The sequence below is a fragment of the Nymphalis io genome, chromosome 14, assembly GCF_905147045.1.
Source record: "Nymphalis io chromosome 14, ilAglIoxx1.1, whole genome shotgun sequence".
In the NCBI taxonomy this organism is placed as follows: Eukaryota; Metazoa; Arthropoda; class Insecta; order Lepidoptera; family Nymphalidae; genus Nymphalis; species Nymphalis io.
Window position 1 is genome coordinate 790,428 of NC_065901.1, and position 16,919 is coordinate 807,346.

Sequence of the window (16,919 nt, forward strand, 5' to 3'; positions counted from 1 at the left end):
GCATACCGTCCCAATCTGCCGACTTATAGTGCCAAACGCGACGTTTGCATACCGCTGATGGTGGCAGCTTGGCCTGTGGCACTTTGGTAGATATAAGGCCGTGATCCGAAGAACCAAGTGGAGCTTGAACCACAACCTGATATTCCACCGGGTGAGAAGTCAGCAGAAGATCCAGTAGAGAAGGCGCTTGCCCATCAATGTCTGGGATCCTGGTGGGCTGATCAACCAGTTGGGTCAAGTCGTGTGTGAGAGCAAAAACATGAGCAGTTCTTCCAGCATGGTCAGTTTTGAGGGATTTCAACCATGATTCATGGAGCATTAAAATCCCCCAAAAACACCAATTCCGCGTTAGGAAACTGCTCTTGCGCAGCATCTGCCACCCGACAAAGATGGTCAAATAATCGGCTTGTCTCCAAGTCACCATTGTGGGATCTGTAGAGGCACACGTAGACTCGACTCTGACGAACCAGGTCCACACGTACCACCAACATGGAGAAGGAGGGGTCCTCCAAGCAGCGCAATCGGTGACAACAAACATCCGCCCTGACGAACAAGCATACTCCGGCTTTCGCTTTGAAAGATTCTTCAAGCATGTAGCCGGGATAGTTAAGGTAGCTGGTGTCGGCAGGGCGTTTGCGTCACCGTGAGAAACAACATTGCTTGCAAGCCAGCAATGTTGGTGGTGGACAGCGTTGAGGTTAGCGTGGAGTCCTCGGATGTGTATGTAACTCGACCTCAAACAGCGTGGGTATGGTGGGGGTGTGCATCGCTGAACGACCGTTATTTCTTAGTTGCGCTACCATTTCGAATAATAAGGAAAAGAGACGTGAAGCGAGCGACGTATTGCCACGATAGGGGTGGGCAAAGTATGGAGGCGTGTTTCCCCAAATGGTTGCCAAAAGGGAAAATATACTGATCCGCCGGACGGAAGGGCCCCCGAACCCCCCCGGAAATGGCTGGTGTCGGCAGGGCGGAGTATTTGCGTCTCCGTGAGAAACAACATTGCTGGCCGTGCTGTCTCGAGATGGTGGTGGACAGCGGTGGACTTTATATCGACTATATTATGATACGTAATATTAGCAAATCGTAATGGCTTCATCGTATTTAAAATAGTATTTCAAGACACATTGAAGATAATTATTAGATATTAGTAATCGATATTAGTTTTTGCGTTTAATTAAACGTTTGAATGTCGTGTGAAGTTATTGTGTTATGTTTTGTTATTTTAATAATTAACATTAAGGAGGTAAAGCTTTAGATAGAAGTTACATTTTTAAAAAACACATAAAACGAAACTTTCTTTTAAAAATGAATCAAATAGATTAATAGAGTCAATTATTCTAATTTGTTTTGACAATTATTTATGTAAAACGATAACATTCTAGGCATTGGATTCTTATCAATTTGGAATTCCATTATTGGTGAATCTCTGTTTTTAGCCTCTTTATTAATTTAACCTCTTACTCTCATTTATTGTTTGTTTGTAATCCTATTCTAATTTTTTATGCTTTTAAATAATAGTATTTTATTCGTTTTATTCTTATTATGTACTAAATCTATACATATAAATAAAATTGAAGTGTCTGTCTGTGATTTCAAAATAACTGCCTCTTTGTTAATGTTAATATGGCTATTTGCGATTTAGCAAAACCAAAATCATCATTTTTTTATTTTTTGTCTGTCTGTCTGTTTGTCTATAGGCTAATCTTCGAAACGGCTAAAAATTATTAAATGAATGATTATAAGAAGGATTTCAAGGTTAAGTTTAGTCTTTATTTCATCAAAATCGGTTGAGTCTATCAAAAGTTATAAAAACATACGTATTTTTGTTGTTATCTATATACATATAAAGATCAACGCAGGTTGATAAATCAGATAGTCTAAACAACAGGGGTTAGAAACTTGAAATTTTGGCAGTTGATAAATTTTATGATGTAAACACCCATTAAGGAAGGATTTCTGGAAATTCCACCCCTGAAGGGTTAAAATAAGGGATGAATGATTGTATGGAAACACGTCGTTTTTAAAGTTAGAGGAATGAATATTCATCTACAAGATTTTGGTTAGAAACAAATAAATATGTGTTTCAGCGTTTTTGAAAATCTCTTAGGGGAAGAGGGTATAATAGGGGTTGAAAGTTTGTATGAGGACTCCGTAATTTTTGATGTAAGAAGAATGTTTACGTGTCGTTTTTAGAAACCAAAAGGGAGAAATGAGGTGGAAAAAATTGTATATGATTAAAAAATAATGTCTGATCTGCTTGAAATTTACTTTTTGTGTTTTTTGATTAAATTGATAACATGTATTTCAAATTTTTTAGAAATTCCACCCAAACGCATTTTTTTTGAAGAGTTAGAACGGTCGTATATACATATTCGCTAAAAATCTTGAAAAACATACTTCTGGGTGCAAATAACGAAATGTAAAATATACAATGTCTTAATATCAGTATCTCCTAGGGAGGTGCAAGTAATAATTTTTTTATACGAACTTGTAACTTATAACACTATTCTAGCGAAGTTTGAATAAAGAAAACGTATTCCATTATTGTCATGTGCACCACTTAATTGCTACCAATTATCTTGAAGCTTTACCTCAACATGACCTTCAATTCCTACAGATTTATTCTAGGATGTGCTTTTTTATTCCAAGAACACCATCCATGAATATAACATTCGAATTTCAAAGTATATATATACTATAATTCATAATCATAAAAATCGCACACTGAAAGGCTGAGTCTAGCGGTGCAGAGAGGCAATAGTGCCAGCGTCTTGGGTACAATGCCACAGGACAATCTTTTAGACGGCGTGTTTTTGATTTAAATTTGTAATGTGTATTTTGTTCTTTTAATTATAATGGAAATACATATTTACAATATTTAACTATATAACACTGAAAATAAACGCTATGCTCAAGGAATTAACCTTGAAACCTCGTCTGGTGTTGGTCACTGTTTCTATCAAAATAATTAGTAATATTATGCGTCATTCATAACACTTGGTAATACACTGTGACGCCATTGTAAGTTTATTTTAATAAAAACAACTCGAAGAACCGGGATGACCGTGGGTACAAACCTGGGCAAGCACCACTGAATTTTCATCATTCGAAAAACATCGTGAAGTAACCTACATGTGTATAATTTCACTGATACTGCATTGGAGCAGCGTGGTGGAATAAGCTGCAAGCATCCTCCTCAAAAAAGGAGAGGAGGCCTTAGCCCAGTAGTGGGACATTTACTGGCTGTTACTGTAACCCGAAGAGAGTTGTAAGATTGTAAATATTTATCATATCCTTTTTGATAAATGTTTTATAATGATGATTTTTTCTATGTTTGTAGCATTCACTCAAAGTAATACTATGAAACATGAGACGATGAAAAATATTAAAACTCGATCATTATCAATGCTAGTTAGCTTTCTAAAGTATCAATGCTAGTTTGCGAATGTGGGGGAGCTGAATCTATCTGTGAAGTTTGAAAGAGTAGACTTTATTGTATTAATGAAAGCTTGTAAAATTATTTGCTATAAGTAATTATATAATTCGCTGAATTGAATATAGACTGTTATTACGCATTAATGCGAAAAAAGTGTACATCCTTGGTTCACAGGGTCCGGGCCAGCTCAAACAAAATTCTAATCATGGTAGCTAACAGACTAGACTGTATATTTATAAACCGCTGTTGTAAAGTTTCGGCTGGACCAGTAAATTATATAAGTAGTAGATAGTAGTGTTTATTTTATTTTTTGTAATTTTGTATATGAGTCTTGTTACTTAAATAAATAAATTATAAACAAGATCAGGTGCTTCACCTGTATACCGTAATGTTTGAGACACAATCGTTCAATTAGAGAAAACATAAATAGCATTTTATGCTTCCTTCCATGCATCGTAGGTATATGTGTGTCCAAGAAACGTCAATCTGGAATTCGTTATCAAGCATCTAGAAAAACGGATAACAGTATTCGCACCAAAGTATGACGGAAGTTGTTTTAATATATGTACTCGTATATCTAAATAAAAATAGTGTTACGGGTATTTTATTACTAATGTTATATTGTTGTTGTATGTACACACCGTAGACAGAGACACACATAGACCAAGGGGCCGTGAAACCGCGATTGAGACAGAGATAGTTTGTCAATGTGTGCGTATAATGTTGTCATACTACTTACAACTACACTTAAAAACCGTTGCACTGTTTGTTTTTTTTTCCGTTATCAATAGTACATCAGCATCTTTATATGGTACTGAATTAGCATTCTCCTCAGATGTTGAAATCTAAAACACTCAATTAAATTATTAATAAAGAATGGTTGTCCCATATATTTCTATGTTAACCTCTTTACTCGGAATCTAATAATATTCTAAATTCATGGATAATGTTAAATAATGTTGTCGTTAGGAAATTATAAATAGGAAAAGGACTAAGTTAAAATTACATATTTATAAATAACGAAGCACTTTAGGTTATTATTGGACTCCGTATTTATTTGTTTACATTATCGACGAGTCGATATTTTTATCGAAAATCGGGACATTTTTTTAGTTGACGCTGGCATCACTTATATGATAAATAACTATAAGTTATGAACGATAAAAACTGGAAAATCCTATTACCTTCAGGATTTTAATGCAATATAAGGTTCCGTCATGCTATGACATAGGTAAACATCACTTAGAAACTATATTTAGGGACAAAACCGTATGGTACTTACGCGTGAAAACACACGCCGGCAATTTTCTTCTTGATATCGCTTTAACATGAAATAATACGACAATGCACCATTGTATAACCTTCGATATGATATAAGGATTGTTTCTCGGCCTTTTCACTGGATTAGAATCGTTTTCTAACACAAAAGTAAGCGAAAATTGAACAAAACACACAATGTACGCACCAACTGTCAAGTTTGTTTCTTAGGTAGCGAAACAAACACCAAAACTGGTTACGCGATAAAGGATAAAAGATTTGATAATTCTATCTCTGTCTAACCCATTTGTAACGTAATTTTCGTTCTCTTTCTTGTATAAGTGAAGTAAAGGAAATCGTCATTGCGTCTATTAGTTTCTCTGTTTACGGTACACATATACAAACCCGAATAGCAATAACGTCGCAAGTGATATTGTGCGCAAAATCTAGTCTTAACTATAAAGCCTATGATAATTCCCCCTTTAGAGTTCTAGGCTGATTAGCTTGCTACTAGGTTAAGGATGACTATTTGCAGGCCTATTCGTTACACACCATACATCTGTCGATATCATTAATACAAGTATTCAATTTCCAAAGTCTTCGTTATTTTTACCACCACAAAAGCAGCTATCGAAGCTAACAACAATTAGTGTACGACATTCGTTTAGCACACTATATTAGTTTGAAATATGTAACATTAGGAAGATATAAATAAATATTATTCATTTCATACTTATATTTTCGTTTGATTATAGAAACTTAAATTTATTACGGGTTTGGTGGTCAATAGAATAATTTTTGAGTATCAACTATAATTAGCGAACCTAGTTTTTATATTATAAATGTGTTTTTATTTTATTATTTTTATTTGTATTATTTCTTTACTTAGTTATATAAAAACTCTATGTTTATATGCAAGACTGTTTTATTTTCAATAAATTAATATTATTATTTGTTCTGTGCACGTATTAAATACGGCAGGATTGTTCTTGTTATCGTAACAAGATTCAATGGCTGAGACCCTAGTCAAGTTAATTTCGTTTCATATCGAATCCCTTTCTATAATTGTTAACGCCTCGGCGTAAGCGATTTTAGAAAACGATAAGTTGGTAGTCAATTTGACACGACTGAGTCGATCGCTCATTCTACAATGTACTTAGAAAAAACCTACACTTTAGTCTATGGTGAGCGCTCTTACAAACGTCAAACTAACGTCAAAGTCGCAGTTGTGTATTTTGTGCGCGGGTTGAACTCTTGTTTGAATTGAAGTTGGAAGAATATTTGTTTTAAGTGTTAAAAAAGTAAGTAAATGAAATAGGGTGGGTATATGTTCTTCTTGTAATTAGTTTATAACAATATCACTGTGCGTAATGTAAATTTAAACATTACCGTGACTCGAAATTTTATGTTATTATCGTAGTTAAGGAAATGATACCTTAAATGATGTGATAACTTTTATAGAATGAAACAATATAGAATAAACATGAACCATGTTAATCATAATATTGCGTGAATATAATTACTTTTGAATGATACCTTGCAAGGGCAAGACGTCAACGAAATATTACAACACCGGCAGAGGCATTTATTTATTAATTAAGCATTACAAAAACATTATCGTTTTTATTGTATTTACATGTACTTGTAATTTTGGTATATTGAAAATATCATATTAGTATAGAAAATATCATATAGTAATATTTATTGATAACTAGTTGTTGCCCGCGGCTTCGCTCGCGCTTATTATAAGTAATGGATAGGTAAATGATTTTTTGGAAGTCTGTGATTTTAAAGTAAGAATCATGAAAAGTCAAGCTGATTAGAAAAAGTGTATTAAAGAGTTTTTTTTAGATAGAGGATATTAAACGGCTTGAAGAAAAAAATATTTTATACAAATCTGCCGATCTACGATTTTATTGCTTAAATACCCCGCGTCTACCCACGCCGTTTGATATAGTTAATACTGTAAATGAGCAAGCGTACCAATATATATATTTTATCCTGTCAAACACAGATAAAGCACAACTATTCAACTCACTGAAAACTTAATTTGTAATTGATAATCGAAGCACTTCTTTGTAAACGGTGGTAGGGCTTTGTGCAAGCCTGTCTGGGTACGTACCACTCACTCGTCAGATATTCTACCGCTAAACAGCAATACTTAGTATGGTTGTGTTCCGGATTGAAGGATGAGCGAGCCAGTGTAATTACAGGCACAAGGGACATAACATCTTCGTTCCTACGGTTAGTGGCGCATTAGCAATGTAAGGTTAATATGTGTTGGTAATAGTGGTGGTAATTCCATTTACCATCAGGTGGTCCATTTGCTCGTCCTCCTACCTATAATATTTCAAAAAGTCATTGGTGGACACCTAAAATAATTTGTTGTATTTATTATGTATTCGTGAAAAAATTGCGTTTTAAACGACGGCGATGCACAATTAATGCCCGTCCGCCAACCTATAACATAAAAAAACAACGTTTGCGGTATTTCTTTCTGGGGTTAAAGTTACTCGCATAAAAACTGTCCATGTGATAATAGTTCACACTAAAACCAATGCCGGCCAAGTTCAATGATTATCATGGGGAAGCCACTTTAAGAAGAAACTATATACTTTGAAATTCGAATGATATATTCTCATGGATCTTGGAATAAAAACTACCTCTACTCGAGCAAATCCTAAAATAAATCTGTAGGAGTTGAGGGTCATGTTGTGTTGAGGCATCGAGACAACCAATAACCTAAGTGATACACCTGACAATAATAGAAATACGTTTTCTTAAAAAAAGTATTATTTGCACCACCCTAGAGGATGTTGATGACATTATGTATTTTGCATTTCGCTATTTGCACCCAGAATTGTATGCTACATATGAAGTTTTTTTTTAGCGAATACGTCCATACAAACGTTTTAACCTTCGAAAACAAAAATAAAAAACTTGCCAGTCGCTTTGGTGGAATTTCTAAAAACTTTGAAATACATATTTTTCAACTCAATCAAGGAACACAAATAGTAAATTTCAAGCAGATCAGACTATTTTTGTTGTCATTTTTATAGTTATATTATAATTTTTCCACCCCATTTCCCCCATTCCCTATTTGGGGTTGAATTTCTAAAAACGACGAAATACGTATGCATTTATTTTTTCTCAGAAGCTTTAATATTAAATATAAATTCTTCTTATATTAAAAATGACGGAGTCCACATACCACATTTCAACCCCTATTTTACCGTCTTAGGGGGTAGATTTACAAAAACGCTGAAATATATATATAGTGTTAAACTCAACGCTACGACCAACGCGTATATAATTTAGAATAACCTAATATTTATTGAAGTTAATTTGATTATAAATTTTGTCTAATGTTATTTAACTTCGTGATATGATTTTTACAACTACCGACATTATAATGATTTAACTTTTGTATAAAAAGCGATGTATTTACAATGAACGATCATAATTATTGTTGAATTTGAACAGGGTGGTTACTCTGCCTCTTTAATGAATATTGTTTATAACAACTCAACACTTCTTTCGCTATCCTGGCTCACCTTCTGTTTCAATATTTATTTTAAACCAGAATTTCGTATATGAAACTTCATGCCTCTAACTTTAAAAATGACGAGCCGGTTGGCGTGGTCGGTAGAACACTTGCCTTTCACGCCGAAGGTTGTGGGTTCGATTCCCACCCAGGACAGACATTTGTGTGCATGAACATGTCTGTTTGTCCTGAGTCTGGATGTAATTATCTATAAAATTATGTATTTATTAAAGTAAAGTAGTATATGTAGTATATCAGTTGTCTGGTTTCCATAGCACAAGCTTTGTATAAGCTAAATTTGGAATCAGATGGCCGTGTGTGAAAAATGTCCCAAGATATTATATTATTATTATTATTATAATGATGGGTTCCCATACAACCATTCATCCCTTATTATAACCCTTAAAAAATCCTTCTTTAGTAGGTGTTTACATCATAAAATGCATCAACTGCCAAAATTCAAGTTTCTAACCCTTCTTGTAAATCGCAAATAGCCACATTAACTTTAAAAGAGGCAGTTATTTTGATATCACAGACAGACGCTTCAATTTTATTTATATATATAGATTTGTTAGGTTTGCTAGCGATTTTTACACTGGTCTTATTAGTATTCTTACATACATAGAATTGTAACATATCCACAGATTTTTCACACACGTACGCTTGGCACGCGCCTTAGTATATGTTACTGTTAAATCGTATATTGTATTGTGTCGATTGATATAAATAATTGTTACTGATCGTGTGATGTTTGAATCCCCATTAAAACCCTGAAATTAAAAATATTACGAGTCTCAAATTAGTAGTAACAGCCTGTTAATGTCCCACTGCTGGGCTAAGGCCTCCTCTCCCTTTTGAGGAGAAGGTTTGGAGCTTATTCTACCACGCTGCTCCAATGCGGGTTGGTAGAATACACATGTGGCATAATTTCAATTTTCCTTCACCGTCAAGCACGAGATGAATTATAAACACAAATTAAGCACATGTATATAAAGTATAAGTATATGTGTATAAAGTATATATTAAAGTGTAACTAGATATGTCTATATCTCAAATAATTAATTAAGTATTACATAATTAAATTACAACTATTTCTTGCTACATAAAGAAAAGCTAAATACAAAAACGAAGCAAGCAAAATAGAAAATTAAAGCTTGTAAATGAATACATATTTGAAATATAAATTTAAAGTAGATATCTAGATCTCAAACCGGCTCTTTATGCCATTAAATACTTAAAAATGATACAAAAAAAAAATAACAATTTAAAGACTGAAACAATAAAAAATAGACGTAAAATACAATCGTAACTCAATTCCATTAGTAAGACACATAGTTTAAAATTTAATTGAGTCTTACGCGAGTCGTCAACCGATGTGCAAGTGCTAAGGCAGTACAAATCGAAATGTCAACTTTTTTTTTCAATATACCCACTAATGTAAAATGGAATGTGATAAAAATAATAAAACAGTGCAGAATGGTGATAACAGTGATGCTGATAATACTTCTGAGAGTAAGTTAAATCAATAGTCTGAGCAGGAAAATTCTGAGATGATTCAAGAGTATCAGAATTCGAAAAGAAAAGTAAGAGAGGAGGAGACTGGTAGCAGTGAAGAAGGATTTATTACAATTACGAGGAGAAAATCAAAACGAGTATATAGAAGTGATTCAACAGTGCGAAATAGTATGTTGCTTGAAAATGAGATCGACATACATGAAAAATTAAAACCACCGGATTATCATGAAATTTGTTTGACATCTGTTACAGACTTGCCAAAGCAAATGGCTATGGCTAAGCTTTTGAGGGAGGAAAATATTAAAAATATTATGAGAATAAGATACAAATCACCATACCGAGTAATCATACAATTTGAGACTGGAAGATGCAGAAAAATTACTACAGTGTACCAAATTTCAAGAAATGGACTTTCGATGTAAAAAGGCCTATGAGACAACGATGTCTTATGGTTCTAAGAGGTTAATAATGAGTTTTTTTTATGAAAGACGAGATACTTTAAAGTATTATGGATTATTTAAGTAACAAATATGGATAACTCAAGGAAAAAAGTGGGTTTAAAAATTTTTCAATGGAATTCCCAAAGTATAAGGCCGAAATTATTAAGTTTTGAAGAACTTTTAATTCAGGAAAATATTCGTATTGCTCTTATAAGTGAAACGTTACTGAATTATGATGAAAGTATACGCATTCGTGATTACAATATTTATAGAAAGGAGCGAAGGGATGGTTATGGAGGCGTGGCAATTGTAGTGCACAAGTCTATTAGAAGTTCTGTAAGTCAATTAAACTACAACAATAGGGATATAGAAGTTATTAGCATTAAAGTACATAACTGTAAGCAGTTAGAAAGTATAGTATCAATAAACCGTCCATCATCGGTTAGGACGTACCCTTCTGATTGGGAAAATTTATTCATTTCGTTTCCAAGTAAAACAATGATAGGAGGTGACTTTAACGGAGTCAGTCGCATAACGGAGGCTCGTACTTAAAAAAATTCCGTTGCAATCCAACCCCAGACAATCTAAATCAGCTGGAGAAAAAGACAGCTGATGCATATAATATAATTCGCAGAGCAAAGTTTAAAAGTCAACAAAAATTTTATGATTCAATTGACGAACACATAATACCTTCAAAAATGTGCGATGGGTCAAGGGAATAAGACGATACAAATATTTTATACCACTAGAAAAACAAGTAGAATTGCTAGATTCGCTAACGCCTGATTCTGTTCTTAATTATACTCCAAATTATAATAATCTAACATACAATTTATAGAGTCGGGATTTACGTTTATTGAACTTGAACATTGTATAAAAAAAGATAGATAGATAGCAACATATAATGTTAATTGTATGAATGTAGGTGCTGCGCAAAGTATTCTCTGTTTTCCAAATTTGGAAGCTGCGGTATGTGGTTTGTTAATGAATGATCTGTGTATTGTATAGGTTAAGATATTATGGAGCTAACATGTCTAAATGGGCAAAAGTCTCAAAAAAATGAAGATAAATAAAAATTATAAATAGAACTTTCACACTCATAGTGATTGGCTGATTAGTTCGTTGATGACGGGATGGGAACTTTTGAGGGGATGCACGTTTATGTCAATAAGCTGGTTGATTTTTTTTTTTTTTTTTTTTTTTTTTTTTTTTTTTTTTTTTTTTCTCGCTGGAAAAACACATTTATGTGTTTCCCCCACATAAGGTGGGGGGGTATGTGGGACTCGCCGGCGCTGAAGGCGCCGGAATACCCACTAAAAACCAGCGGTACCCACTCCATCTTGTCGGGGGACGTCACGGGATCGCTTGCGCATACTACCGTGCCGTCCCGACGGTTGGCCCGCTTCTGCGGGCCTCCAAATCCTAGGGGGTACTCGGGGTACAGAGACCCTCTGGCCCCGGCGACACTCACGGCGGGAGGAGAAGATGCGCATAGCGCTGGCGTCTTCTCCCCGGTCTTCTTCGACGAAGCGGGTCAGCGGAGGCACTCTCCTCGCGCTCCCGCTCCGCGGCCTCCTTCTGCGACATGACATTTTCGCAGAAGGAGACCATCTCCATCCAGCACCTTTCGCTACCAAGCATGGCATTTATCACGCTCGGCAGCGAAAGGTCTCCGCCGATTAAAGTCGCCAGGGAAAGGCGCTGAGGCCCCCAAGCGGCACACTCCATCAGAGTGTGGCATGCCGTGTCCGTAGGCGCACCACACTCGTGGCAGGAGGGCGTTACCTCCCGCCTGACTATTCCGTGCAGGTACTTACCGAAGCACCCATGTCCAGTAAGCACCTGAGTCAGTCTGAAGGTCAGTGTGCCGCCTTTTCTCGTTACCCAGCGACTCAAGTGGGGACGGATCGCCTCCACTGTCGCCAGGCCTGCTGATGGGGACCTCAGATCCTCCTCCCACCTGCGAATCAGGGCTTGCTGGGCGAGAGTCCTGATTCTCAGCACCTCCTCCAACCCTGGACGGTCGCCACGCGACCTCACTTCCGCCCGGAACCGGTACACTTCCGCGAGCACCTCCGCCTGGAGCTCCCAAGGCGGATCGCCCGCGAGAAGTGTTGCCGCCGTCCACGACACCGTACGATATCCTCGTATCACCCTCACCGCTATGATTCTTTGCGGCCTTCGCAAGAGAACCTTGTTCCGAGCGGTGAGAGCGTCTACCCAGATGGGAGCACCGTACAGAGCCATGGACCGCACAACACCGGCGTATAATCGCCGGCATGGCGTTTCCGGCCCTCCTACATTTGGTAGGAGCCGGCTTAAGGCAGCAGCAGCGTTGATGAGCTTCGGGCCAAGTTGGACAAAATGCTGCCCGAAGCTCCATCTTCCGTCCAGGGTCAGGCCCAGATACTTCATGTGGGCCTGCACCTTAATCACCGTCCCCTGGACGGTGATAAACGCCCCTCGAGGGGGGCCTCGACGTGGACCGTGGAATAAGAGGGCCTCCGTTTTTGAGATGGAGACCCTCAAGCCCAACATTCCTATGCGGTCCACTGTGAGCGACGTACCGACTTCGGCCAGGCGAGCCGCCTCCTGATAATTCCGCCCTGTCGCCGTGATGAGAGTGTCGTCCGCATAGCACAACACCCCCATTCTGGGAAGGACGGATGTCCGCAGGAGCCAGTCGAAGCCAACGTTCCACAGAATTGGGCCGAGAACTGACCCCTGCGGAACGCCACAGCCTACCCGACGCCGGACAAGACGCCCATCGCCCCCCTCCCAGAGGACTACCCGGTCCTGGAGGTATGCCCCCAACAGCCTCCTGAGATAGGAAGGCACCCCGTGGTATCGGAGTGCCTCCCCAATAGTCTCGAAAGGAAGACTATTGAAGGCGTTCGCAACATCTATCGATACCGCCAGAACTACGTCCCCTCGGGCCACCGCATCCGTGGTCCGGGTTTTCAGGGCGTCCAGGGCGTCGATAGTTGATCGACCCGCCCTGAACCCGTACTGAGCCTCTGACAGACCCGGCCCCACCTCGTCGAGGTGCTGAATAAGACGGGCAGCGATAATTTTTTCGAAGAATTTGCCCGTCTCGTTCAGCAGCACAATCGGCCTGTATGCCGAGGAAGAATCTGGCGGTCGACCTTGCTTTGGCAACAAGACCAACTTTCCCTCTTTCCAAGGCTTCGGAAACTGCCCGCTGCACAGACATTGGTCGAACAGCTCCCGAAGCCTTACGCCTAGGTATTCCAGAGCGTCACATAGAACACGCCCTGGAATCCCGTCTGGGCCCGGCGCAGTGTTTTTGGCCCTCAAGCGGTCGAAGGCCACCTCCATCTCCCGCTCTGTGATCAGTGGTGGAGCCACTGTGTCGTCAATCATAGAGCGAGGGACCATCTGTGGAGGGACATGCTCACCTGGATGGGGGAAAAGTTCCCCGACCAGGCGCAGGAGGAGATCCGATGACATTGTCTCTGTCACGGGGGCACCCTGCGTGCGGAATTTTCCACGCACACCGCGGAACGGACGCCCCCAGGGGTCCCGGTTCAGGCCCGCCAGTAGTTCTTCCCTAGCTTTCTCCTTGGCGTGACTTATCGCCAGCTGTAGGTCTTTTTTCAGCTGACGATAAGCGGCCAATAGCTGTCCCTCCAAGTCCGCATCAAAACCGTTGCGCCTCCTACAACGGACGTAAGCCCTTCGCGCCCGGCTGCACGTCGCCCGAAGCTCTGCTATTTCGGGCGACCACCAATACACCTGCCGGCGCGGAGCTCTATGCCGGAACCTAGGCATGGCAGCATCGCAGACCTCTTTGAGAGCACTGCGCATGTGGCCCGCTAGCTCTTCTGCACTGGCGCCCTCCCACCTTCCTGTGGAACCCCATCGCTGTACGATGGCAGCCTCCCTGGCCAGCTCACGATCTAGCTGGCTAAGAGACCACCTTGGAAGCGTGGTTGGCACCCTAGAGGGTTCCACCGACCTGCGAGAGGTAGAGATCTCAAACCGGATGTACCTGTGGTCCGACAGAGTCTCCACCTCCTCCTCTACTCTCCAATTCAACACTCTGCGTGCTACAACATGGGTGGCGAAAGAGAGATCCACCACGGACCCCCCCTGTTGCCGCACGCACGTGTAAACCTGCCCCCTGTTGAGTAGGGACAGGCTGGAGAGAAGTGCCCACACCTGAATAGCCCTTCCTCGCGGATTCGTGGCAGGGTTGCCCCAGGCACGTGACTTAGCATTGAAGTCGCCCAAGACCAGTATCGGCCTCGGTGACTGCCTGGTCACCGCAGCTCTGATCGAGCCGAGATAAATCTCGAACTCCGCCAGGCCGCGGTTGGGAGAGAAGTACGTACCCACAACAACGAATTCTCTCCACCCTGCCACTACGTAACCCGAGCCCCTCTCAATGAGTGAGAGAGAACTCGTTTCACTCCGGGTAGTAACCACCACGGTGCCGTCCAAGTCTCCTAACCAGTTAGGTAGGGGAGGGACATAATATGGCTCGCAGGCCACAGCCAGGTCGATCTGCCACTCCGCCATGGACTGCAGCAGCAGGTCCTGCGCCGCGGCGCAGTGGTTGATGTTCGTCTGGAGGAACTTTATGTTTGTGCTCATGTTGACATTGAAGCTTCCTCCTCGGCCTGGCGCCGTCCGACATTGGTGGTAGTCTGGGTGCCTAAGACCACCGTACCCTTTGTGATGGGGGGGTTGCACTCCCCTGATCCCATCACGTGCCCAGAGGGCTTGCCAGCGTCTGCGCACACAGCACAGCGCAGTTTCTCGGTACAGCCCGCCGACTTGTGGCCATCTACGCCACACCGGAAGCATAGACCCCCCCGTTCCGCTTTGGATGGGCAAAGCACCTTCGTGTGGCCAAGGCCCATACACTTGAAGCAGCGCAAAGGGCGCTGCTCCAATACGCATACCTTGGCCGAGCTCCATCCTACGAGGAGGCGACCGGCATCTGATATCTTCTTCGCCGCTGTGAGAGGACAGGTGACGCGGACCATTCCCATATATCCGGGACCACGCTGCAACACTCCGCATCTGACTGAGTCAGGGGAGCAGTTCCCTGCACGAGCAACTGCAGCGACCAATTTATCTTTGGTGACGGAATCATCCAATCCCGTCACCTTAAGGTCCACTCGCTTTACAGGTCGAACGACGATTGCGACACCATCCAGTACAGTGCGGAGCTTCTCAGCAAGCTTATCCGCCTGCTCCGCCTGTGCTTTCGGTAGCTCGAGGAGTCTGGCTCCCGTCGCCGATCGTCGGACCCTAAGGCCGCCACAGATTCCAATATCCTGAAGCTTAACGCCCTGCTCCGCGCGCTCCAGGATGTGAGCGTATGTAACGCCCTTCTCCTGCGCATCCGGCTGCAGAGTGACCATTACTGCAGCCCTGCGAGGAGCAACCAGCCTCGGTTTGGCCACCGGCTGAGCCTTCGCCACTGTTGATGGTACTGTGGCGGACGCTGCGGCCGAGGGGGAAGCCTTTTTATTCTTTCCCTTTTTAACCACGGTGGACCATGATGTCTCCTGGGCCTCCCGTGGTTGGGACTCCGACGTGGTCGGGGTGGCTGATAGGCACGTAGTCGGTGCCAGCGGGACTGACTCGACTGCAGGCACCCGTTTCGGCGCCTGTGTGGGTTTCGGTGTTGGGGTCGGATGGACCACTTGCGCGTATGTAGGTGCAGTTTTCTGCACTACAGCCTGTTTCTTGTCCGCGGCCAGAGGGGGACGGAGCACTTTAGCTGGAAGGAGACGGTCCTGGATTCCTTCCATTTGAGCTTTAATCATAAAGCCCACCGACGACATTATAGAGGCCTTAAATTCCTCCAAAGCCTGTGTGTCCCGCACAGTGCTGGTGGACGCCTCATTTGCCACTGCCACCGTGGTCCGCATTTCCGCAAACTCACGGCGGTGGGCTTTTAACTCAGTCTTGAGGCTGTCCACCTCCTTACGCAGGCGGCCATTATCAGCGCGAAGCCTGCGCGTCTCTTCCGCCTCGGTCCTTGATGCCAGAGCATCTACGATGGACTGGAGCGAAGATGCAGATTCTTTGAGCTTCTTGATGAAGCCACCCTTCAGGTTGCTGGATTTCTGGGCAATCTCCAGAATAAGTGCTGCATTGCGACCAGCCTCCGCACGCAGCTCCTCTGCACCCAATTTTAGGGGATCCTCCCTACGGACCTCCGAGGAAGAGGATTCCTCAGAGTCAAGCGCGATCACAGCCGTCTCCTTACGGAAAGCCCGACTTCTCAAGGAGCGCTCAAACGCCTCCTCCCTAGCCTCGGCGGCCTTTGCTTTAAGCTCGGCTTTGGCGCGAGCGAGGCCAGTTCCGCGTCCCTTGGAAGTGAGCTTCCCCCGGCTAGCACTGTTACGTTTCGCCGCCGATCTGATTTCGGTCTCCGTATCCGAACCGGAATCAAAGAGCGCAAGGCCCACAAGTGGGCGTTTACGCCCAGCATTTGCGTCGGACGACGACAACTCCGTGTCGACGTCCATCAGAACAAAAAAAAAAAAAAACCAACGAACAATCAAACGAAACAAAAGAAAACAAAAATACCCTATATAAATTTAAAAAATGAAAATAATTGAACAACAAAAACAAATCAACAAACAACAGTGAAAACCAACATAACCAATCTCAAGACGAAACAACAATCCATTTGCACAGCCGAGTTCAGAATATGTCACAACAGAAACAACAAAAACCCTTA

The 16,919-nt window shown here is 41.6% G+C and overlaps 1 protein-coding gene across 1 annotated transcript; it reads right to left on the reverse strand.

The window, feature by feature from the left end:
* Nucleotides 1–14,924: 14,924 nt before the first annotated feature.
* On the reverse strand, nucleotides 14,925–16,704 carry LOC126773468 (uncharacterized). Its single transcript, XM_050494420.1, has 2 exons — nucleotides 15,124–16,704; nucleotides 14,925–14,951 (listed from the first exon to the last, which is right to left on the reverse strand). Exons 1-2 carry the CDS (start codon nucleotides 16,702–16,704, stop codon nucleotides 14,925–14,927), a joined length of 1,608 nt encoding a protein of 535 aa, XP_050350377.1.
* Nucleotides 16,705–16,919: the final 215 nt, after the last annotated feature.